This window comes from Rhagoletis pomonella, unplaced genomic scaffold, assembly GCF_013731165.1.
Source record: "Rhagoletis pomonella isolate Grant_MI unplaced genomic scaffold, Rhpom_1.0 Rhpom_scaffold_00013, whole genome shotgun sequence".
Classification (NCBI taxonomy): Eukaryota; Metazoa; Arthropoda; class Insecta; order Diptera; family Tephritidae; genus Rhagoletis; species Rhagoletis pomonella.
In genome coordinates, this window is record NW_023458567.1 from 2,744,531 (window position 1) to 2,769,369 (window position 24,839).

General features: G+C 37.0%; 6 protein-coding genes across 12 annotated transcripts in view; 3 read left to right on the forward strand and 3 right to left on the reverse strand.

Moving 5' to 3' along the window:
• Positions 1-23: 23 nt before the first annotated feature.
• On the reverse strand, positions 24-3,590 carry LOC118748494 (hybrid signal transduction histidine kinase A). Of its 2 annotated transcripts, none has more exons than XM_036482984.1 (5): positions 3,496-3,590; positions 3,139-3,373; positions 2,349-3,075; positions 1,960-2,276; positions 24-1,904 (listed from the first exon to the last, which is right to left on the reverse strand). In XM_036482984.1, exons 2-5 carry the CDS (start codon positions 3,264-3,266, stop codon positions 1,556-1,558), a joined length of 1,521 nt encoding a protein of 506 aa, XP_036338877.1. In that variant the 5' UTR covers positions 3,267-3,373; positions 3,496-3,590; the 3' UTR covers positions 24-1,555. The 2 variants fall into 2 exon arrangements, with proteins under 2 accessions (XP_036338877.1, XP_036338876.1); XM_036482983.1 differs by having other exon boundaries at positions 2,349-3,087; positions 3,496-3,588.
• A 109-nt stretch (positions 3,591-3,699) lies between these two features.
• The window catches only part of LOC118748498 (U11/U12 small nuclear ribonucleoprotein 48 kDa protein), a 24,701-nt gene continuing 3,561 nt past the window's right edge, over positions 3,700-24,839 (forward strand). Inside the window, exons 1-5 of one of the 2 annotated variants that reach the window (XM_036482992.1) lie at positions 3,700-3,941; positions 3,984-4,109; positions 4,167-4,326; positions 4,412-4,996; positions 8,545-8,651. In XM_036482992.1, coding sequence (XP_036338885.1) covers positions 3,836-3,941; positions 3,984-4,109; positions 4,167-4,326; positions 4,412-4,991 — 972 coding nt within the window. In that variant the 5' untranslated portion in view covers positions 3,700-3,835 and the 3' untranslated portion in view covers positions 4,992-4,996; positions 8,545-8,651. Of the gene's footprint in view, positions 3,942-3,983; positions 4,110-4,166; positions 4,327-4,411; positions 4,997-8,544; positions 8,652-24,839 lie in introns of those variants that run through there. The other variant, XM_036482991.1, reaches the window with a different exon arrangement.
• LOC118748499 (NADH dehydrogenase [ubiquinone] iron-sulfur protein 4, mitochondrial) lies at positions 5,029-5,904 on the reverse strand. The gene is made up of 3 exons (XM_036482993.1): positions 5,748-5,904; positions 5,365-5,688; positions 5,029-5,307 (listed from the first exon to the last, which is right to left on the reverse strand). Exons 1-3 carry the CDS (start codon positions 5,795-5,797, stop codon positions 5,127-5,129), a joined length of 555 nt encoding a protein of 184 aa, XP_036338886.1. The 5' UTR covers positions 5,798-5,904; the 3' UTR covers positions 5,029-5,126.
• On the forward strand, positions 6,294-7,668 carry LOC118748496 (actin-related protein 6). The gene has a single exon (XM_036482986.1). It carries the CDS (start codon positions 6,433-6,435, stop codon positions 7,639-7,641), a length of 1,209 nt encoding a protein of 402 aa, XP_036338879.1. The 5' UTR covers positions 6,294-6,432; the 3' UTR covers positions 7,642-7,668.
• Positions 7,660-8,840, reverse strand: LOC118748500 (iron-sulfur cluster assembly 1 homolog, mitochondrial). Of its 2 annotated transcripts, none has more exons than XM_036482994.1 (5): positions 8,573-8,840; positions 8,436-8,489; positions 8,304-8,379; positions 8,170-8,247; positions 7,660-8,035 (listed from the first exon to the last, which is right to left on the reverse strand). In XM_036482994.1, exons 1-5 carry the CDS (start codon positions 8,654-8,656, stop codon positions 7,932-7,934), a joined length of 396 nt encoding a protein of 131 aa, XP_036338887.1. In that variant the 5' UTR covers positions 8,657-8,840; the 3' UTR covers positions 7,660-7,931. The 2 variants fall into 2 exon arrangements, with proteins under 2 accessions (XP_036338887.1, XP_036338888.1); XM_036482995.1 differs by having other exon boundaries at positions 8,170-8,244; positions 8,573-8,829.
• LOC118748497 (protein prenyltransferase alpha subunit repeat-containing protein 1) lies at positions 10,659-20,648 on the forward strand. Of its 4 annotated transcripts, none has more exons than XM_036482989.1 (5): positions 10,660-11,436; positions 11,499-11,583; positions 11,658-11,782; positions 19,322-19,692; positions 19,800-20,648. In XM_036482989.1, the coding sequence occupies exons 3-5, from the start codon at positions 11,694-11,696 to the stop codon at positions 20,516-20,518; spliced, it is 1,179 nt and encodes a 392-aa protein (XP_036338882.1). In that variant the 5' UTR covers positions 10,660-11,436; positions 11,499-11,583; positions 11,658-11,693; the 3' UTR covers positions 20,519-20,648. The 4 variants fall into 4 exon arrangements, with proteins under 4 accessions (XP_036338881.1, XP_036338882.1, XP_036338883.1 ...); XM_036482990.1 differs by having other exon boundaries at positions 10,660-11,257; XM_036482988.1 differs by having other exon boundaries at positions 10,659-11,583; positions 11,661-11,782.

Below are 24,839 nucleotides of genomic sequence, written 5' to 3' on the forward strand. Positions count from 1 at the left end.
AATACATAAGTACATATGTGCTATTTGCATTTTTAGAAACTTTTTATTTAATTTAGGGTTTATTATTTTGAATTTGATATTTATTACCGGTTTGGGCATTCAATAGTTTATTTAACTGGTATAATGTTTTAATAGTTATTTTTAATTGTATATATTTTTAGATTTTTTTAGCATAAATTATCTATAATAATCACTCTCACTGCGTAACATTATTTTGGTTCAAAAACTGCAACTATTAATAAATAAAAAAAGGGTTGCTACATTTAACATTGTTTTTTTTTTTTTGTAATAAATAACTTTTAAAAGGTTGTATGAAACCACCTTTTGTTAATATTTGCTACTATTTATATAGTGTAAGGATGTTTTCCAATCATCAACGCTTTTAAAAAATTTGTTCCATTTTTGTTTTGCTAATGTAAAAGGCAAAAAATTGCTTGCACTACGTTACAACGCTTACAAAAACAACTGGTATTATTATTCTTTATAAATATATGTATGCAATCGCCGTTTACCAAAAATGAGTGTAACAAGTCACAGCAAATATTTTTTAATTGTTAATAATTCTGGTTATAAACTGTATCACTTTATGTACACATACATACATATTTCTATATGTATATCTAAATTTATTGCAATTATCTTTATTATTTTCCTTGCAGTGGCAGCCAAATAAAGAGTTAACAGGAATTTGAACAACTCTTTCGCGGCTCAAATTTAAAGATGTTTGCATTTAGCTTTTATTGGGCTGCTAATGCGCGTGTTGATCTTCTTTTTTTTATTTATTAGAGACACTAAAATTGTGTACAAAAGTTTCTTTTTTTATTGAATATACAAAATAAAATAAAATAAAACATGTCCACAGTTTAAAATACAAACAAGAAATGGAAGGCTTTAAAATGAACAGTTAAAATTAATAAAAATTGCACAGAAGGTTTTAAGTACATTAATGAAAGTGTTAAATATGAATAACTTAATTAAACAAAATAGTTAAACTGCAGCTGTGCATATTCAATGCTTACATACACATGTACATTTATGCATATTTATTTTTTTGAAATTGCTTTTATTTGAGATTTAAAGAGGCTTAAGTTTTGCTTTTTTTTTAAATTTTGTCTACATACAAGTAAGTGTGAGTAAGAGAAGGTGTGTTAAAAGTCAAGAGTTAAAGTGAGCGCGCGATTTGCGCAGAGTTTGCACTAATTTAAGGAAGCGCATATAATTTTGAGAAGCACATTGTAATTTAATTTGTTTTAACTTTTTTTTTTTCTTTACTAAACTACAGGTTGATAGTATGTATGCATTAGTTAATGTAGCATATAGTGTCCTTGCTAAAATTTTCTTCGAGGTTTACGTTAATCATTATACAATCGTAACAAGAAGAGTAAACTAGTTAATTTCTTGCACTCATTAGGTTATAAGTAAGTGAGTGATGCAACAGTAAACTAACAAAAAAAAACTACATACTTATATAGATGACTTTTACCTTTTCAGCACCTATTCTTGGTTGATAACCGAATTAAAAATGGCATATTTTTAATCTAATTACTACTTCATTCTAGTCAACATAATCTCGTATAATTAATTCTCGTTTCGTATACGTATTCGTGCTGCTTACATTCGGCGTAATATTGAGGCTACTGAATATGCTTCCCCCACCACCAGGGCTATTGCTGGCGCTGTCGACGCCGCCGCTTGTTCCACCGCCTCCCAAACCCGCACTGCCATTACTGTTATTGCTGTTCAAGCTGTTCAAAGTTATATTGAAATTGCTATTGAAGCTGCGCGTATGCAAAGTAGCACTTGCAGCTGCCGCCGCTCGCTCGCTTTGCATTTTATTTAATTCATTTTGTAAACGCTGATTACTCAATCGCAAATTTTCATTTTCGCTAAGGCACTCGCGTAGGCTACGAAAAGGGACAAATAATTATTGCAAGTGATTTTCGATACAATTATTCCCACCTCTTGATCTCGTCCTGCATTGTTTTGATATACTCGCAAGCCTTAATTAGTATTTGAGACTTGGAATCGCTGGGTGGCGTGCGATTGCTGTTGCCATTGTTGCTGTTATTGCTGGCATTACTATTCCCACTACTGTTGTTGGTGTTGCTTTTTTGGGACATTTGCTCCACCAAGCTATTTAGTTGATTGTTGCTGTTGTTGTTGTTACTAGCACCTTCCGAGGGCAGCATTTCTTTGAGTTTAAATATCCAATTGTTTATTTTATCGCGTCGTCGTCGTTCAACCTCATTATGAGTTGCGCGACGCTTGTCATCGCGCTTTATCAATCCAAAGGTAAAAAGCACAAGTATATTAGAAATATATGAAAAAATATTTTAACACACACTTACCTTTTTGTAAGCCTCCAATATGCAACTGCGTTTTGTACTATTGCCCTGTATATCACCACTGTTTATGGCTGTTACTGCTGCGTTATTTTTATTCGAAATGGAATTTATTCTCTCATTAGCGGTTGAACTCGATAGCTTATTTGTGATCATGCAAGGCAGCGGAGTGTTGCGTAGTATCTGCACGCCATTAATTGATGTTGATGCGGAAGTAGTTGCAACAGCGCCCGCTGTTGACGTTAAAGAAGAGTCCGGCTCTAACTTGATTGCATCTGGTGCGGTGGTAGTGTTGGTCATTGGGCTAGGCGGACCTTGCAACAGCTCACTGTCTTCGGGTAGTATGGTGGGCATATTATCTACGTATTCCTTGACTATATAAATTTCGCAGCTGTTAGGTAGATGCATTGGCAGCGTAGCGCTTAAACCATTGCTTTCATTAGTACTAACTACGCTATCACTGGCGAGCGTATTATCTACACTGTGCAGTTGACGTTGCATCTGGTTGACAATGCGATATTGCACGGGCAATGTCTGCGTGGCCTGCGTACTGCTACTGCTGTTTACATTCCCAAGGCACAATGCATCTTCGTGCTCTTGCTTAATTTGTGTCAGTGTACTACCGATGGCCAAATAGTCCTCCGACTCGTCAGAGTTCTCATCACAGATGGTAAGAAAAACATTTGCGGGTAGCATGCTCACTGTATTGTTCGTGGCCGAGTTGGTGGTATTACTTAAGAAGATGCTGCAATTATAAATGAAATGAATTACGTAAATTGTATATAGTGACGCTTACTTTTGCGTGCCAATGATGTTGGAAGCTAATTGGTTGGTGTTCATTGCACATCCGTTACCGATGCCTGCATCGATATTTGTCGGTGCCACCGAAAACTCCAACCTTGCTCTCTTGTTTCTGCTATTCATTGTGGCATTCACTTCATGCTAACTTTGGTATTCCTTTATATATGATGCGCCGTCCGTCGTCCACAATGACCCCCAATACACAATTGCACTCTAGTGTCGTATTTACACTGTGGGAAAAATTAAAGAAGCATTGAATTTCCTCCACTCTTGAACTTTGTTTACGTATTGTTAAATAAATCACAGTTATTGTATACGTAAATAAACAATATTTTCCAATAAGTTATCTTACATTCTGCTTTTTTTCGTTACGAAAATGAAAACAATGTCAAATAAGAGTAAATCTGATTGGAGATGTTGCCAGTCGTTTAAATCTTGACCAAAAAGTGAAAGATAAATAAAAAGATAAAAATGCGCTACCGGAATCGGTTAGGGACCAAATTAATTCCTTCATACAACAGTTTTACGACCACTAGTCTTGCCAACATCAGCTGCTCTCATAACAAAAACAAAAATGCCGTAGATTGTCTCCGAGGAGTAAACGAGCGAGAGAAGCGTCTTGGTTTTAGTTTATTTACCGCCAAAATTGCAGAAAGCGCGTAGGATATGGGATTTTCATTTAAATCGTAACAATGGCCGATAATAGCAAGGATACCTGTTTGAATGCATTCATAGTTCAGAGCAAAGCACGGCTGAGGAAAATTTTGGAACGCCTTGAATGGAGTGTATGTAGAAAATGTGAGGATGCAAGTGATAAATAGATTTATTTCAGCGGTTAAGTTTTCTTACAGATTATTGTACAGGGCACGGATTCGGAGGATGCCACACAAAACGACGTTCATGTGGACTTTGACTCGGAACCAGAGTTTCCTCCAAGCTATGCTACTGGCAATTTCATAAAAACCGGTATTTTATTGTTAATCACAAGTAGTACATATAAAGTTTTTACATAGTGCTCCTTAGATGTTGCAGAATTACGTAAAATCGTAAATGACGAAAGCATAGAAGTCCCGAGAAGATTCTCAGATTTGCAGCTGAATTTTAAACGGCAGCAGAAGCTCGCCATTTACGAGCATGTTGTGGCTAACACAGAGAAATGCTCCGAGCTAGCATTAAATGTGCCGTAAGTATGAAAATAGTTTAAATATGCTTGCTTAAAACATTTGATGATGTATGAGTAAATGCGAAAACATGTTTATTCCTTTCAGGGCATTGAATGAAGGTTCACTAACGTTTGCTGAAATTGTAGCGCAAAAGAAACGTGAAACGAAAAAACGCCGGCGGTATCGAAAGAGTAAGCCAACGCATATTGAAGAGGTGCGCGCTGTTTTAGATCTACAAATGCAAGCATTGCAACAGTATCTTAAAACAAAATCTGGAGAGGAGCGTAGAATTAAACCGGAAATGTATAAAGGACATAAGCGAAGATCTATAGAAAAGTACGAAAGATTGAGTAAACGAGCAATTCGTGAGCCCGAGAAGCATTATAATTACCACAAAAGTAGAAGTAGGAGCGCTGACCCCAAAAGTTCAAAGAAAAGTAGACATAAAAGTCGCAGTCCTATCAGAAGTCACAAGAATGAAAAGCATGCCCGCGATCGTAGCAGTAGGACGAAAAGAAAGAAACATAAACATCGCAGTAGAAGCCATAGCAAAAGGAAAAGTCTCAAGGGAACGATCCGTAATAGAAGCATCGAAAAGAAAAGTCACAAACGGCGGAGTAGAAGTTATAGGCGAGGCCATCATAGAAGAGAAGATTATCCCGAGAGTCCCAAAGTCGGGCTGTAAGCCAGGTATTTGGATCAATTTAATAATACATTTTAGATAGCAATCGAATCCATAAAAGTTGCTTTATTTCTCTCAACGTTCATTAGCGTCTGCACTAGGCTAGCCTAGCATTACTCTTCAGAATTTTACGTAATTTCACTTAGTGGATACGCGTGTGCGCCTGTTCCAATGGAAGTTCAAGCCATAGTTCTTGACACGTTCTTTTTTTGGTTTTTCGTCAGCATCCACGAACCAACGCCAGCCGTTGCGTTCACAATGCTCAATTGCCTCTGCTTTGGAACCAAATTCCACTTGCATATTGGATAGTGGATCTCCACTGTAAAATATTAATATTTGCCTTAATTATCTTAAATAGCGTAAATACTGAGCTTACGTTGAAGTCCATCCCATCAGTGGATTTTCCCAGCGTTCACGATTGTCAAACTCAATTTGCCAATGTTGAACGTTATCAGTACCACTTTGCATGGCATTTTTGGGTGGCACATGTATGCGCACACGTCTTGTTTTAATATGCTCTTCTGGCACACCACTAATGGGGCTAAGGTCGACCTTTGTGGGTACAGTGATGGCTCCGCTGAGTTTTTTCTTTCGCTCCACCTCTTCCGGTCGTGCAATAGCTGCGTTTACATCAATTGGGGGTGCATCTCGCGAGCCAACAGAAGCCATTCTGCGACTGCACAAAGCTACGGCCTTCGACCTGATGAATAACATGAAGTTAATTGCAATGAAATATCAAATGATGAATTGCATACTTACCATTGTACACTTTGGGCTGTTTTTGCCAAAATTTGACGCGATAAGGACATATTTATCTAAGCGAATAAATAATACCTTGATTATTACATAAAATTTCTAATTTGCCTCTGCGAAAATTTGACAAGCGTTAATAGAAACGCCAAAAAGGTTTTGTTGTTGTTTACTATTGACATTTACGAAATTTTGACACAGAACGCAATCCAGAGATGTTATTTGCTGATAAGTTAATCAGTTGTGTTCGTTTGGAAAAGCCAGTACGAATTCAGAGAATAAACTTGCAGCCCTATTCTGTTGCGCTCACAAAAATCACCATACTCACTATTGTGAGGTTTCTTACTATTGTGAGGTTATGCCTATGCTGGCGTAAATTCAAAAGCTCAAACGCTGAAAATTGACAGAAAATTTATGATGCACGAATGAAACCCCCACAACAGAAAAGACAGCCAATTTTTATTGAGCAATTGAATAATAGGGGTCTTCATCTAAAGTGATAGTTCGTATCTTGCTAAATTTGGTAACAATTGGTACCAACTTGTACACGTTTTTTTTTTTTAGCGAACAGCACTAATTGTCAAATTCCATTTGTTTACGCGTCTTTTTGGCATTTTTTTCTATACATTTCGCGTCTCCATTCTCATTTTGGCAACATATCATTTTCGACTTGAGAAAAAAGAGCTCCGAGAAGATGGATGCTGTTGTACTGGACAATGGTGCATACAGCGCGAAGGTTGGGTTGTCAAGTCAAGAGGATCCGACTGTTGTGCCCAATTGTATTATGAAGGCAAAGGCAGAACGACGACGTGCATTCATTGGCAGCCAAATAGACGAATGTCGCGACGCATCCGGGCTGTTTTTTATACTCTGCTTTCAAAAGGGATACCTACTCAATTGGGATATACAAAAGACTGTCTGGGATCATATCTTCAGTAACGAAGGTACCGGCATTACGCTGGAAGATCGGCCCATTGTTATAACCGAACCGCAATTAAATTTCGCTAGCATTCAAGAGGCGATGATGGAAATACTTTTCGAGGAGTATCATTGTTTCGGCGTGCATAAGTGCACTACAGCAGAATTGGCGGCATATAATTACTCCGCAGAAAGTGAGGAAAGCCCACTGCAGGCTTTAAACTGCGTTGTCATAGATGTTGGCTACAGCTTCACACACGTGGTACCATTCGTGCGAGGGAGGCGTGTGGAGAGGGGTATACGCCGAATTGAGGTGGGCGGAAAAGTACTGACAAATCATTTAAAGGAGCTTATTTCGTACCGACACTTAAATATGATGGACGAGTCTTATGTTGTGAATCAAATAAAAGAAGACGTGTGCTTTGTGTCGCAAGACTTCAAAGATGACATGCGGGTGCATAGTTCTGCCGAGAAACGCGCAGAAGTGGTAGTCGAGTATGTGTTGCCAGATTTTACAACAGTTAAACGTGGTTTCATTCGCAACAAAGAAAATGTGGAGAATGAAAATGAAAATGAGGAGGATGAAGAAGGCGATCAGCAAACGGTACGTCTTTGCAACGAACGCTTCACGGTACCTGAACTGCTGTTCAATCCCAGCGATGTGGGCATTCACCAAATAGGCATACCAGAAACTGTAATCGATTGTCTCAAGGATTGTCCGGTGTACGCGCACAGCGAATTGCTTCGTAATATCCTCATCATTGGAGGAAGCTCACTTTTTCCAGGCTTTATACCGCGCTTGAAAGCGGAAATTCGGGCACTGGCGCCAGATGATCTTGAAGTGTCTTTGATTTTCCCCGAAGATCCCATCTCATATGGTTGGTATGGTGGAAAGGAGCTGGCTTGCAGTGATGGCTTCAAAGATATGTTGCTTACCAGAGAGGAGTATGATGAGAATGGTTATTCAGCATGCAATGGAAAATAATAAAAAAATGCAAGCAAATTCATACAACCCTGATTTTTGATTTCGTACATAGATACATTAAGGTTCTGCTGAAGCGTTCAATATTACTCTTTATATTCAATGAAATATTTAGTTGAAAGTTTTAAATATATCCATTTAAAACAAAACACATAATTCAGAACTATCGCTTAAATGAAATTTTAAACTAGTTTATAGCATACTTATGTTTAAGAGTATGCTGAGAAGCTTTGTAACAAATTCTAAATTGGTCGCTTATTTCGTATTTACACCCTTTTTCCATTCTCATCTATTTAGAAGCTAAACGATTCGCCACATCCGCAGGTACCTTTTATGTTGGGATTATTGAAAACAAATTCACTCGATAGTTTTGACTCGACAAAATCCATTTCCGTACCTGAAAAAAAGAAGAGTTTGTTGAACCCAATATGTAAAAAGTACATCGTAAAAGATAAGAAACATGTAAACATCAGCGTCAGCAGGCTATTATATAATTGCAACTTGCGGTGGGTGGTTCGAACAAATTCTTACCAAGCAAAGACAATTGCGCCTTCTTATCTATAAACACCTTGACACCGTCCTGTACAACTTCTTCGTCGAATTTATCTGCTGAAGCAAACATATTTATTTTTAAGGTTCAAATTATATGTATTTTTTACTTTTACCTTTCTCTTTTGCATAATCCAACGTATAGGAGAGTCCATTACAGCCTCGCTGCCGCACCCCCACTTTCAAACCTGTCTGTAATTGCAGGAAGTTGTATTTTATTGACTAATCGGTTACTAACCAATACTCACAAATTCTGGCTTATTTTTTAACAATTCTTTAATGCGATTCACTGCGGCTGTTGTCTAAAAATAGTTTTTTTTTATTAAGCATTATTATTTACTATACCTATTATTATAGGATAATTTCATCAGTTTTCGCAGCTTACCAAGGTTAGAGCTGCTCGTGTGGGCATCAGTTTGCGTCCTTTCAGCGCACGCACCGTCGCCGTAGCTACAACTTTGGTTGACATCCCTTGTAAATGTTTAAATTTTATCACAAATTATACGCTTAATTGTTATACGCGTGTACTGGCAATTTTATTCATAACAGCAAATTTTCTTATTTATTTCTCTTTCAACAGCGATCGTTTGTTTTTGTTTCATAATCGACCGTCGTAAGTGACAGTAATCAGCTGTTTTACGAACAGCGTTGCCGATTTGGTATTTTTTACCAAAATTTCTATTTCTTTTTCGTTAGTTATCAAATCTGGTAATTTGTTAACTTTTTCTATTCGGTCCTACATGTTAAGTGGCTGTTGCAAGTGCAAGTCCTTTTCAAAAGTTTGTCCAAAACCCAAAAATTTTCAAAAGGGATTACACCTTTCGAAAGCAGTTTTTATTTCTGAAAATCAAACTTTCCGATACTACTTTTTGTCTGTTTACACGGTGAATGCTGACAAACCCACTTTCAACGATGTTGTCAGAAATGTTTATGCTTATAACAAAATTACTGACATGAATCTTTTTTTTAATGTTCAAATGCGCACAAAATATCCACAGTGTCTAATGCTTTAATTTTTGTATTGTTGATATCAGGAGAATTCAATAATTACAAGTATTTTTTTTTTTAATGTGATGAAACATTTTTATAGTCTTATAGAAATTCGGCAGAAATCACGTCATACGACAACACTCGATTGGTTTGACGGCACTTGCAGCAAAAATGAAAACTGCTAGTGCTGCACGAGCAGGTTGAAATTATAGTAGCGTTCTTGCACGCGATAGTTTGTACTAACTATCACGTTTTGGTGTTCTTGTACCCAAAAAAATTGTAAGAAAAGGGAAATTGAATTAAATTTTTGCTAGTAAGAACTTGCAAGTGAGAAAAACAGCTGATCGCATGTTGCTGGATGGAATTAAAACTAATAAAAGAAATGTTTATGAGGTTTTCATAGTTGAAATTGACAAAATAAACCTATTTAAGTATAATATATATTGTTTTAATAGGAACTAGCTGCGAATAAACAACAAATTAATCAGCTGTTCGTAAAACTTACAAATTATCATGAACGAAAGACACAAGATCACGCGGGACGGAAAGAACGAAAAAAGTTATTTTCTAGCTGCCGAAATCTCGACGCCATTTTTGATGTAAGAAGTAAACAACGAAGAGAACGGAGAAAACCGCGAAATTGTTGAACGCATGAAAAATCATTTTTATTATGCAAATTCTTCTAAAAATCATGCCGTTGTGTTAAATTATTCTTTATCTTATGTGTACACACCTTGTCACAAGCGAAAATGAAGAAAATTGCAGTAAAAAGCCACCACCAAATTGTAAACAACGAAGAAATGTAAATAAACGGCTAATGTCAAAATCGTTCAACTTTTTTCCTTAATGCGATTCTAACGGGCTACTCTCCTGCCCGCGTGATCTTGTCTTTTTGGTTCATGCAAATTATTACTGGTTTTGCGTTCTTGTATTTCGTGCTATGAGAGCGAATTCTCAGAAATTAAGTTACTGGAGAATTACTGGCAAGTTACTGGATAATTTGTAAGAGAACACAACTTATATCTGAAAATCGATTTGCGTAACCTTGCGATATTTATTTCCGAAATTGATTTCTGCAAATCTGAAAATGGACTTTCTGTTTACACGGCAAAGTAGTATTTCGATTTCGCATTTTGACAGCGAAAAGCGTAGAAAAAGCGCTTGCATTGCCTCGTTTAACCGCACCTTTACTGGTCTTACCTTGTCAGTTCGTCAGCTTCGTCTTCGGTCACACTTAGGTTTGAAATCCTCGCCAAGCGTTTCTGTTGTTGTGACTTAGCGATCACGCAGATATAAAAATTATAACTGAATGGAGTGCTGGATGCATGAAAAGCTTGGTGTGTTCGGATTTATGTACAAAAACACGGTGCATTCTTGGTACAAACATATCTATGTACAGTTCTGCACATAAAATAAGTTAAGTTTGGTAACTTTCTGGTGATTTTGGTAATAAACTAAAAGAAATCTTGGTAACACTGTTGTTCTAGTTGACAACTGCATTTCTAAACTGACACTTGTCACCAGCGATTGGCAACGCCGAGTGTAGCCCCAAAATACAAGCATGTGTATTTTGACAATTGAGCGGGAGTTTTGACGGCGTAGCTCCACATCGCATTGAGCAATTTCTAGTTGGTGTTTGCTTTGGATCTTGTTTGGGTTGGTGGTTCCAATTGGACGCAACTGCTCGCGGATAGGTTAAAAAGTGAAAAAAGTGCATAAACAATTTATATCGCCAATTGAAGCTTGTTTTCTTCGACAATTTTGTGATTGTGGTGCACTGGAACTGTATTGTGCTGTCCCCCAACTCTGCGAGTTCTAGTACGTACGTTTGTCGCGGCGCGTGCCCGATCGTACATACATACATATTTGTTTGTACTGTTGTTTTAGTGGAGCTCCTCAAGGCATCTCGCATTCGCGTATCTCATATAAACTGTCGCGGTCGAAGTCGTTTCTGCTTTGGAGAAGTAGCGCTGGCATTGGGGCGAACGCACTCACACACCCATGTCTACAATTGTGGTCAAACACGCACGGACAGTTGGATGAGCATACAACAATAAGAAAAATATGAACAAGAACACTTGTACGTTCTATAGTTATTCTTGGTTTGTTTTTTATTTAAATTGAAATTTATTACACTTTTGAAAACATACTGTGCTGTTGTTTTCGGTCGGATTAGTCGATCAGTGGTTTGCGTTGTGCTCAGCGATTATTCTTTTATTATTTACCTGCTTTAACACAACGGGGGCCGTGCTCTAAAAAGTTTGTATGCTTTTAACATATTTTAAAAAGTTTACCTATAAATAAACGAGAAAACTACAAAGGAAAGCGAATACTTCTACTACATACTTGAGTGTAAAAACTAAACGCGAGCAGGAGGAATAAATCAGAAAACGCAAAAAATTTTAGGAATATAAAAAAATAAAAATTTCGTTTAAAGGCCAATTAAGAATAAATACTTAAAAAAAATTGTTAAACAACAGTAGCACCCAAAAATTCAACCGCGCACATAGTTCAACATGGATATGGATACAGACAATGAGAAAGAGGTGCTCTGCGAGAAAATCATTAACGACATACATGCGGTATTCCTCAAGGACCCAGACCTGTAAGTACATTTTTTAGATATGCTAATTTGATTGGAGATTGGAGACAAAAACAAATTTTATATATACCCTGCAAACCAAAGTTCCCGAAATCCTAACGCAATTTTTGGGAGTACTATCCCACTTCTGTAACGATTTTTTTTTTTACAAATCTTCAAAGAAAATTATATGAAGTGGTTGACACGAACTCGTAAAGAAATTTCTGTACGAAAAAATAAGAAAATTTTGAAAAAATTATACAAGAAATTCTTCACATAACTGCATTATTTTCATTGCTTTACTGAGTTTCTTCTGAAATTTCAGCAAAAAATCGGATGAGTTCTTTAAGAAGTCTTTAAAATTGCTCTACAATTCAGAATACTCTAAAAAATGTTTTGCAGGGTATGTACATATGTATGTATGTATGTATGTACATATCGGAGCTATGCTGCAATGTCAATAAAAAAAAAATAATAATAAATAAAATCTTTAGTTAAGTATGCAGAAATGACCGCCACTCTTCTTCTATTGTTATTCTTTATCGGCGCTGTAACCGTCGAAGCGATTTTGGTAGACACCAAAACAGCACGTAATTTCTCATCTGTGCAACTGACGCCAATTGGAAATGCCAAGTGAAGTCAAGACCTTCTCCACCTGGTCTTTCCAACGCAGAAGAGGCCTTCCTCTTCCTCTGTCACCACCATCGTGGCCCGCGTTGAATACTTTCAAAGCAGGAGCGTTTCTGTCCATTCGAACGACGGGGTCAAGCCAGCGGAGCCGCACTATGTCTATATGGTTGTAAAGCTCATACAGCTCATCGTTATATCGTCTGCGGTATTCGCCATCGTCAACGCATAAAGGTCCGTACATCTTTCGCAGAATCTTTCTCTCGAAAACTCCAAGAGCCGCCTCATCAAATGTTTTCATTGTCCATGCCTCCGCGCCATACATCAGCACAGGCATGATGACTGACTTATAGAGTGTGATCTTTGTACGACGAGAGAGGACTTTACTTCTCAATTGCCTACTCAGTCCAAAGTAGTACTTTTTCGCAATAGTGATTCTCCACTCTGCTTCTAAGCTCATTAGAAGAAAATGCTCCTCTATTTCAGTGGAAGGTCGCCCTATCTTGGCTGTCGTTTAGTAAACTCCCTATCCCGCTCCGAAAATGCCCAATCTCAATATGTATATTGGCAGCTGAGACAGCCCGTTCAACGAAATTTCTGGTTCTTTGATTTTTTGGATTATGGCCCTCTCCAGCAAAGCTAAGATAGGTATGTACATACCATTCATATGTATGTATGTAGATCTTATGCCCAAGTTATTTTTGCACATTCACCTTTTCCACCTTAGAGGGGTGTTAGTTGAGTGGGATTGAGGCGGCTTCAGTATCCAGACCGTAACTGAGCCACGGTAACGCGGGTTTCTCCTGGCAGTTGAAGCTCTATCTGCTACATGTGGTGATTGTGCTCCGATCACGGCATTCAAAGGTTGCTTTATGAAACTCTGGACATCGTCCGTCCGTTCGTAAAGATGCCTTCTGACATGTCTTGGCGAGGGCTCCGCTGCAGCAGTTGTCTGTTCGGGTGTCCGTCTGTGGCTTTCTAATAGGTATTGCTTGCAGAGAATTGTGTTGTGCTCCTTTATGGGGAGCATTTTCGCCTCGTCGTGTAGGTGGTGTTCTGGCGACATTAGAAGGTATCCAGTAGCAGTCCGTAGTGGATTGTTTTGTACTGTCTGAAGCTTCAACCGCTGCGTCCTACTGATCCCCGGCTACCACACTGGTGCTGCGTAATTAAGAACCGGCCGGATAATTGCCTTGTATGTTGCCAGCAACGTTTCTTTGTCTTTGCCCCAAGTACTGCCGGCTAGCGACTTGAGGGCCTTGTTGCGGCTCTGTACCTTGTTGACAATTGCGGTTGTGTGCACATAGAAGGAGAGTAGACTGTCGAATGTTACTCCGAGTATTTTTGGGTTATTCATCGTCGGAATTGGTGTGTCATCAATGTGAATACCCAGCGGTAGTCTGACGTCCTTCGTTCAGGTGGTAAATAAGGTCGCAGAGGACTTTGTAGGGAAGAGGGTTAGGCTCCTAGCAGTAAAGAAGCGAGAAAGCTCGCAATCGAATGAGGTGGAGTTGTGGTGTAGTCGTCTCTGGCATACACAGCAGGTGCAAGTTTCTGGCCCAGGGTTTGACTCGCTACCAGCCCTGAGCAGAAGAATACGTAGCCCTACGGACGAACAACGTCCGACCTAAACGGGGTTAGTTCGCCGAAACAACAGCCCTTGGTCGGGTAAAACCCAAGTCATTCCGGTACGTAGAACCGGCTGTCGTGGGAACCGCTCGTCGGTACCTCGTCGGGTCCAGTGGTTGGTCTATGAATGTCTGTTGTCCGCGTCCTTGTAAATGAATAGGCGACCTAACCCCCTTTAAATCGGCGATTCCTTTCAATGACACATGCTCTTAATATGCGGATTAACTACATACCAATATGTATCGCGTTTGGCGGCCGCTGTGTCTGTGTGGTTAGAGGTGAGCACTACCACGCCGTAGGACCTAGGCTCCCCCGACATTCGGGTCTACGTAACCGGAACAACCCGGATTCTGGCCAAGGTCTGTCACTCCTGCATACCCAAAAATTCTTTCATTTATATACTGTTACGTTCAACAAAGTGGGTTCGATCCCTGCCCCTTGGGAGGCAATGGCAAATCACCAAGTGTATTTGTGCCATGAAAAAGCTTCTCATAAAAAACATTTGCTGCTCAGAGGCGGTGTAAAATTACAGGTCCCTCCATTTGACTAACAACGTCAAGACACACACCAAAAATTGGAGGAGAATATCGGCCAAACACTTAGCAAAAGTGTAAGCGCCAAAAAATTATTATTATCCCGTATGTCAGAAACGCAAAAACTATTTGATACAATCAAAAGTGACACATTTTGTGTTCTATTATTAAAAAACGTATGCCCTTGGGACAAAGAAACCAACTTTGCCAATAAAGCTCGCGTCGGTTGCAGTTAGTTTTAAAACCTGAACAGATAACTATATACTATGTACATACATACTCATGAATGTGATTTGTGGCAGGCAATATAACTCTACATACTTACAAAGTTGTTCAATGTCCAATGTGTCCAAGCTATAACGGCATCACAGTAAGTCGTTGCGCAAACAAAACACTTTTAGATAAACAAAATTGGGAGTTCTGTATTTGATTTATGATGTCGATTACAAAAAGAAAATCAAGTGTCCAAAAAAAGGTACGCATAAACCTTACCGCTGCTAGCGCCTTTTATTTTCCTCATATGTATTTTTTTATGGTTTCATAGTTTTATCATGAGAATCCCGTATGCTGTGTTGTATTTGTATATACACACCTACATGCATACATATGTACCTATGAACATACATATGTACATATGCTGCGAGCAATTTACTAAAATATCATGGAAGCCACTCAATTTTGATTGTTTTGATCAGTAGATAAATGCGTGTACATGCTAAAATATGTATTTATGTATTTATGTGTGTATATATCCCACGTTTAATAATATAGAGATGTAATTCAAAAGTTACGTTTTTAGAGATTTAATCATAAAATAAATAACCTTGATAAGGAGAATATAATTAGCCTAACAGATTACTAAACCTGCCAAAAATGGCGAAGATATTTGTCTTTCCAGCTGTCTTTTCGTATAAAAATTGAATTTTGAAATAATTCTATATATTATTAAACGTGCGATATGTATGTATGTATGTATGTACATATGTATATACATATCGATGGCTGAGTGGAAGATCGACCTTTCTCGGCAGCCAGTTTGAAAATGCCCTATCTCAGAAAATTTTTCAACAATGCCCTACTCATTTCAGAATTTGGTTCAAGAAAGCCCTATTTTAGAGTTTTATTGAAAAACACCCTATCTCAGCTGCCGATTCAGAAACGGCACATTTTCAATGTATTTTCGTTTGAGATAGGGCGATTTACGCCGACTCCGAACGGCGGCTGTATTTTTATGAGAAGCTGTTTTTCGTCCGTTTTCCTTCACAAAAAAAAATTATTTCACAAGAGTTTAACTATGGGGGCAAGCTGGTTTAAACTTTTGTTAACTGAGCGTTGTGAATATGAAAATCAATAGTTAAACTCTTATCAGTGGTTAACTACGCACTGTGAATTTGGCCCTTAAATAACCAGTATATACATATTATAACAAGTAATTTTTAAGCAAACAAAAAAAATCGACTTCCATTCTCATATAAAAATTTAAGATTATCGTTAATCTCTTTATGATCCTATTTACGCATTTAAACCAAATTAGTATGGGAAAACCTGTGAGGTAACACCTTTTCTTAAACAAAAAAAAAATAATTATAGAAATCGGTTAACGTGGATCCAAAACAAAAAAAAAAATCGACGAATTGATAACCTCCCTACTTTTTGTGAAGTCGGTTAAAAAGAAGCCAAATTGTCCTATAAATAATAATAGGCATAAATATTTTCCCATTCCCGTTGGTTGCCTACATACATACATACTATTTTCAAATGCCACATTTACGTTTTTGTTGTTATTCATTGATATTAGCTTTATGAGTTAAATTATTTGATTGTGCACCAGCGACCACGTTGCCACTTTCCGCTTCCCGCAGGGTGCTGGTGGCAGGCAGTCAGCATATCCATAATACTCAAGCGGTACCCACGTAATACATACATACATACATACATACCCCCAAAAGCAAAAGTAGTACATACATATGTATATATGTATCTATTTATCCACTTCTGTGACTTGTGGTTTGTGTCGGTTATCACGAAAATTGCTATTCCTATGAGCAACGGTTCCATCGCCGTCGACGACGACGACGACGATAGAGACAAATATTTGACCTTGTCATTCAATTGAGCTGGAGCAGCTGCTGTTTTGAGCCCATAACAATTCATTTTCATCTAATACTCGTACGTGTGCATATATGTGTGCAATAATGCATAAATATTGTACATATGTAAGTCTATCAAAGTTTTTGTCATACTGTTGTTTTGTTATTTTTGTTATTGTGTTTACGTGATAAATTTACTGTGTGTGTTTGTTTTTATCATTACTGACTGAGGCAACTAGTGCTGCTCTATTAGCTACATATCACTTCATAAATAAATGTAAGTACATGCATTCATCATTCATTCATACAAACATACTCATTTAAAGGGTGTTCCAAATGCAAGCTTCTTTTAGAGAATAAAAGCTTTAAAAAGGTTATTCAAAGTAGTAAAAAGTTGCTATATAGTAGTAAGTAAAAACTACTATCACGAAAACTCTTAGTACCTACGTAAATTGTAATTTTTTTCAAAAAAATATTACGATTTCTGGGTTTTTAAGTTTTTAGAATTGCGTGGAATCGCCTAAATATGTATTATGCCTACGGTGACCAGATTACTGTTGTCGAAAATCGGGTCATTTCGAAAGCATCGAATACGAACATACAATTTTGTTTTTAGAATAAAAAGACGTAACATCTTTTAATACAGTTTTATTTAAAACAAAACAAAGAGAAAAAACTTGAAAAATTATCGCAAAAATGTATACACATAAGTTATACGGTGGCGAGAATGTAAATAAGGAAAAGACATTTAGCAAGTTTTGGCTAGTTTTCTTTGCAAAAAAAAATTTTATTATTTTTTTTTATGAAAATATAACTCACTATCTAAATAAAACTGTAAATCAAAATTTCATACTTTGTAGAGCATTATAAAAATTCGACGAAATTTTAAGTTGATCAAAATTTTAATCAGATTTTCTAGATTTGTTTTGAGTATGCATTTTAGTAGCCCATTAAATTTTGGTATAATCAAGTGCAAGTTTGAAGTAGCTTGGACTTACCGCTGACCTTTGGTAATTTTTTTTGTATAGATAAAATGAACAACACCTTCCACAAAAAAAAAAAAATACCAAAAATCAACGGTACTCTATTTCTAAGAAATCTAATTAAAAAGCTTCAAATTTTGATAAAACTTTGTCGAATTTCGCAAATTTTTGTACAAAGTTTGAAATTTTGACTTACATGGTCTTTGTTAGATAAGGAGCTACACTTTCATAAAAAAAGTAATAAAAACTAAATAATTGAAAGGGGATAAGCCAAAGAATGCTAAAATGTGTCTCCCCTATTTGTATTTTCTCTACTGTATCTACAGCTTATATTTTTCATAGCCATGATTTTTTTGAGGGAATTAGTATCTATTATTTTTTACACTTTCGCTAAATTCCAGTTAGAATAGTTTCGTTAAAAAGATATATTAACAAATAATTATAAAAACCTTAAAAGAAATTGAGAAAAGAAAGATAGACTGCAATGTAGCGAGAGTACCAGTTTGCCAGAATAAAGCATAATCAAAGATAATAGAAACACAGCCAAGCATTTTCTTTAAGGAATATGTTTTAATTCCTTTTGATGACTTGTCTGTAAACTATTCAAGCTTTAGGAAGAAACAAGTTTTTGGACCACCCATTATATACAGCCAGCGTCAAAAATATGCATAACGTGTCGTTTTGACGCTTTTATTTGTTTAGATTTTCTTATTTTTTATAAAAACGAGATTGCGGTACACATTGGACAAAAAAAAAATCTCAAAAAACAAAGGTATTTTGTAGCGACTTCAAACTTTCAATTTATACTAAAATTGAATGGGCTATAAAACTGCATACCCAAAATTCAAAAAATTCTGAATAAAATAAGTGAAATTGTGATGAAAGTTTTACGATTTTTTTAATTGCTACAAGGTTAGTTATGGATTTTGTTGTGGTATTGTATTGAACTATATTTTGATTAAAAATTAACAAAATCTAAACAAAACAAAATATAAAAAAAAATTAAAAATTACCGTACGATTTTCACTGACACTCCCCTCACCGTATATCTCAATTAAAAAAATAGAATAATTTGGTATGGAGATTAGTTAGGCGAATTCATATAAGGTGGTGTTGTTTCATCAGATGTGAATAGCGTATGATTGTGATAGTTTGGCATTTCGCTATTGAATGAGTGAAAACCTAAGAGTGTTTGTGTTGTTGTTGGCAATGACCCGCTAAAAGCAAAAAGGTCTTTAACAAAGTGTGATTGAGTTTAACATTGCTCTCATAAGAACCATCATATAATGTCAAATTGACAAAAAAAATTATGAATTTTGAATCGTTTGTTTATATTGTTTTTTGACATTTTTGTACTTTAATACAGAGCCGCACTGGGTTGTCAATTACACTTTCTTTAATCCAGCTGGGCTAAAAGCCAAAACAAAATACACGTATTTTTTGTATTTATTGAATCGATACCACCTTATATGAATACGTCTTGGAAAATATAAATAAATAAAATCGTCAAAACGTCGGGTATACATATTTTTGCCACTGACTGTAAGCATGTACATAAGTGTATATATTCAAGGAAGCGTGCATACACATACACCCACACATACACATGCATCAATCAAGTTTTTAATGACCGTTAACTGTCACTTTTAATCTGCCTGAGATTCAACACCAGTGTATTAAAATTCTATTTTATTCTTTTAGCTCCACCTTCGAAATTATACCGACCTTCTTGAATCGCAACAAATCTCCCGTGATCCACACTGAACACCATCTTGGCTTGGAGGCGTGGTGCATGAAACATGTCTACCATCATTCACACAAAACCATAATCGGCTACCGGCGCCAACACCAGCAACGTTATCTGCAACACAGCGATGTTTTGCTGAAATATCTGAATGTAGCGCTGCTCGTCAACCCGGATGTGACCACATTCTGGCACATACGCCGCCAGATGGTACAGACGAATCATTTGAAAATAAATTGCGAATTTAAATTCTCTGCGTTGATATTGTCGAAAAAGCCGAAATCGAGCGAGGCATTCGCATACCGACGCTGGCTGTACTCGTTTCAGAGTGAGTATTTAATGGGATTCGATGCGCTTCGTGTTAACAGCTTTCAGGCAGCTTTTATCGCCTCACTTCCTTTTGCTGTTTTAATTAATACTCTTTACTCCTTACAGGTCATGACGCCATCGATTGGCCCAGCGAGCTGGGTATTTGCGAACGTTGCGCCGACCGCAGCGCAAACAATTATCACGCTTGGACGCATCGCATGTGGGTATTGCAAAACGATCGCGATCTCATATGCTCGGAGCTGATGATGACCGAGAAGTTTATGCGCAAACACATCAGCGACTACAGCAGTTATCACTATCGACAGACGCTGATACAGCACGCCTACGCGATGTGCTACTATGAATCGAATGAGCTGGAGCATTTGCACAATTTGAAAGATCTGATAAGCTACTATCTGGTCGATGATTTGGAGATACTCAGCACCGCTGATGTGTTGCAGATAATGCTGCCCGGTGTTGATCAGGCAGCGGTGGGTGAGCAACGCTTGAGCTCTTTCCTGTATTGCTGTAATTTGGCAGCGCACGACATACGCTTGTGCGACGATCAGAAGAATATGTATGGGGAACGCGAATCATTCGAAAATCATCGACGCGCTTCGCTGCGCTTCATTGTAGAGAACACTGTGCGTTTGCTACATGGCGAACTGCCGGGGCTGTATCTAGCGCCGCGCACCTATGCACAATTGCAGGAATTCAATGCGGCGCTAAAGAAGTTTGATTATGGCGCGTACACGTTTTTGGCGGCGCTCAAGCGCTCGGAGAGCATGCTGGGCGAGAAGCATCGCAAATGGTGTAAGATATTTTTGGGCTTCAATTATGCGTAAGGAGATGGTGCGGCCGTTCGCAATGCGATCGTTGGCGTAGTGGCCTGTTTTCAAGCGAATTTTTATACACTCACGAAGAAACATTTGTTTGTAATGATTTCGATTAGTACAAATTGAGGATCAAGCGAAATTTATACATATATAAAATCAAACATCGGCAAGTGGGATTGCGCACCAAAGGCTCCCAACGCAGTCCGAGAAAGATGACTGGCGAGGCAATATCAATTTAAAATCAAATTAGAAAGTGTTCAAATGTGCGGACCGAGTCTGCCATATTTTGTCTGTTCCTTTATCCGCCAGACTTGCAGGATTTAGTTAGAATAAGTCAGTTTTAGTCCGGAAGATATTACTAAAGCTATCGTAAATGTCCCTTAAAAACGACTGCTGACTAAATCCTTAAAATCTCACTGGTAAAGGAACAGACTAATTGCTACCATATACAGTTGAAAATCGCAAATGATTTATGTTTGCCAAATGAGATTTCAAAGACAATTACTTTTAAGTGAAAGTTATATGTATGAAAAGTAAAACTGAAATATACAAGTTTTCTGTAATCCATCTATTATCTCCGAAAAATTTCAAAAAAGTTAAACTTAAGTGTCAAAGAAATTTATGTTTTAATTGTTACTGTCTGTTTTTTTATACATTTACATTAAACTTTTCCTTGTTGTAAAACGTTTGAATAAAGTCGTTTAGTAAAAATATATGTAATTATTAAAACTTTTTACTCTTAAAAATCGCATTTATAATTTAGTTTTAATGCTACAAGAATATAACAACATTGTAAACTCTACTTTCTGTGCGCTGTTTCACTCACCTAAAAACTAGTTTACGTAAAAATTCATTTAATCTTCTTGTCTTCTAACTATTAAAGCGGTCGTTTAAATTTGTAATTTTCCTTTCTACTTAAAAACCTATATATGTAAGTACTAAATAGTAAATACTCCTGTCATCAAACAAAAACTATGAAACATTTTAAACAGAACAACAATCTAGTTAGCTATTAATAGACAATTTTAGCCTGTATTAAAATAAAAATAAATCAAGTTTTAAGTTATTAAAATGTATAAAAGAAATGATTATTTGCGAAAAAATATAAATAAAAAATATATAATATAAAAAACTTCGGCAAAAAGACTTATATAAGCTTTTAGTAATTACATACTAAAAATTAAAATATATTTTCGATGTGCATATTTTTATTACATTTTGATTATTTTTTCGTAATAGTTAAAATCATTACTTGACTTATTTGTTTTTATCATTTTATGTCTATTATTTTAAGTTATTTCATTTCGAATTCCTTAAATTAGTAGTAGCGTTGTCTGTTTGACACCGTCAGCCACTCCACGCTACTAGAGGACATTAGGGCTTCCTGTCTCTTACAGAGACTCAAACGGTGGTCAGCGAATTATCTTTCCCCGCTTCTGTTCAATTACTATCATGCCTATTACGATATCCGACGGATGCCATCCGCACGGATCTAATCTGATTCTCCATAACAAGCGAGAGTGAAGTATTAGATTCGTGCGAATGGCATCCGTCGGATACCGTAATAGGCATGTATATCTCCCTCAAACACCCGGGGAAGTCTCTGCTATCTCGTACGCTGACAACTGCTCGTCTTCCGGGAATGGAATTGATAACTTGTACTCGAAAATAAACGGATCTCTCCGTATTTTCTCTTGGCAGCAACTGTGGCAAAGACAAAGAAAGATTGTTGGCAACATACAAGACAATTGGCCGGCCGGTTGTTAACTATGCAGGGCCGGTGCGATCGTCGTGAACGCTCAAGACGCAGTGGATGAAGCTACAGACCTGCCAAAACACGGAACTTCGGACCGCCATGGGATGCCTTCTGATGTCGCCACAGCACCTCTTAAATGAAAGGGCCTAATTCTCCCCAGTCAAGGATCACAGCATTATGCTATGCAAGTAGGTGTAGAGCCCTCGCGTAGGCACGTCAGAGAGCATCTATACGAACTTGCCGAAGAAGTCCAGAGGTTCATAAAACAATATCTGGATCCGACAGCGTAACCACAGGCCATAAACGGCATTCATGGGCAGTCGGTCTCGACTTACACCAACTCCCCATCTGTGAATGCCGTTTTGGGAACAAGTCGGCAACAGCGACTGAAAAAAAGTTTTTATTGTTCTAAAATATAACTAAAATGTTCCAAAAAAGGTGCGCGTGTTTTACTTTAAAATTTCCTATAGGGTCTGGTTTATATGCTTTCAAATGTATGCGTTCCTTTCCTCAAATGAAGTGTAGCAGCATTTTAGGCGCTCTTAAAGTGACGCATACTAACGGAAATATTGCTGTGCATCAGTCAGAGGGCGAATTGTAGTCTTTGAAGGCTTGAAGAGAAAAAATCGTTTAAATGATAAAATTATAAAAAAAACATTAATTTGTGTTTTTAGTGATAAAATTAAAATAATATAATAGAAAATTCTTTTTTTTCGGTTCAGAACTTCACAAAAGCCGAAGGAAACTATTAATTTTCTCATGTTCCCACGACAGTCGGGTCTACGTAACCGGAACGACCCAGATTTATATCTGGTCGAGGACTGTCACTCCAGCAACAATCCCCAAGAACTCTTTGGGGAATTTGTATGCTGTTAAAACAACAACAACAATTAAACTTCTCATGGCGAACAAACGCAGATCATGGTTATTTTTTTTAAGAACTAAGCGGAGTAAAAATATTTCTAAATAATTGAGGAAAATTGGTAGATATTCACTTCGATTTATTAAAAAAAATATATAAAAAAAAATCGAAAATTGTGTGATGGAATATAAAAAACGTGTTTTAAAAGCCACCGTTTTTTACTTTGTTTCTCAAAATTTGCTTACTTTTTAGTTTCCTCTTTCAACTGATTTTACTCTATTCGTCATTTGTTGTGGGCTAGCAGATGCAGTACCTACAAGGCAAACAGTAAATGCATAAAATTTATTAGAACACCTATACTGTCTGGCTACAAAGTAAATACTAACAAATGCATGCCTACCCTGCCGGAAAATCTTTAAGCAAAATAACGTTGCCCTTTGTACGGATGCAAAATTCCTGATTAGTTTGTTAGGGCGTGGCATTTTTTTTTTAACTATAACTCGCTATGTTGAGCGAGAAGCGATATAGAAAATAAAATAAATAAATAAAAAATACTTCCTTTTCATTTAAATAATTCTTGAAAAGCTTTCTGCAGCAAGTCAGTCTGTCGCAGTTGCAGTAAGAAGAAAATATTACTTTTACATATGTAGTTAGATGGTGTTTCTTCCGACTTTCATAATATGTATGCCGGTAAAAATATATACATATTTTTTTTTAATTTGTACTGAAACAATCTTTTCTAAAATCCGTCCCAAGTATTTTACAAAATATATCAAGAGAAAATATTTCTTTTCGCTACACTACACTTAAATTTAGAGTAGTCTGTGAGAGTAGATACCCAAAGGCGAAGAATTTCCAAACGAAAAATATCAAAGGCCAAATATCGTCCGATGTTTTATGTAGAGATACGCCGGTCAGAGAAAGAGTCGGAACCCGCCGATGGATACTTCCAGACACTTGATTTTCTCAGCCTTCTGGCAATCTACGAAAAACTTTTGTTGATCAAAAGACACATAAATGGCATAACGGCCACCATAAACTTTTTCTTGTGCAAGGTTATCTTTACTCAAAGCAACAGATCGTATGAGATACCCTAGAGGGCCGTAGCTTTGAAATTCCTTCACAGGAGGAAATAACGTAAGCGCCGTTTTTCGTTAAACATTTTTATACAAGAAGTCTTCTTCCCTAACTCAAGAGTTCCCTGCTGGGCATGCGCCCTGTATTTGAAGACAAAAGAAAGAAAATGAAACCGTAGAAAATAAACATTCAGTTAGGACATGCGTATGTTTCTTTACCCCGCGGCAAATGCGAAAATTGAAAATTCGCGCTGATGGGCAGCTGGTGGTTTAATGGGCGTGCTAAGGCAGTCAAAATTCTATACATATCCACTAAATAGTAGGTATGTATGTACATATATAGTATATGTAGTTGGTTTAGTTTGACATTTAAACGATAGTAATAGACAGTGAAAAGACAGCGTACACTGAAGCGGTCGATTAGTTTAAAGGTCGTCAATGGATGAGAGCGCGTGTTAAATGTTCGTCATGGCGTGGGAGTGTCGGAAATATGATTTAAGTGAAAAAATGTTCGCTTCGGTGACTGTTCAGTAATGAAAATAATTTGACTATATTTTTTTTTAAATATTAACAATATACATACATTCATACATGCGTACATTAGTGAAAACTTTTAAGACATTCAAAACAAAAAAA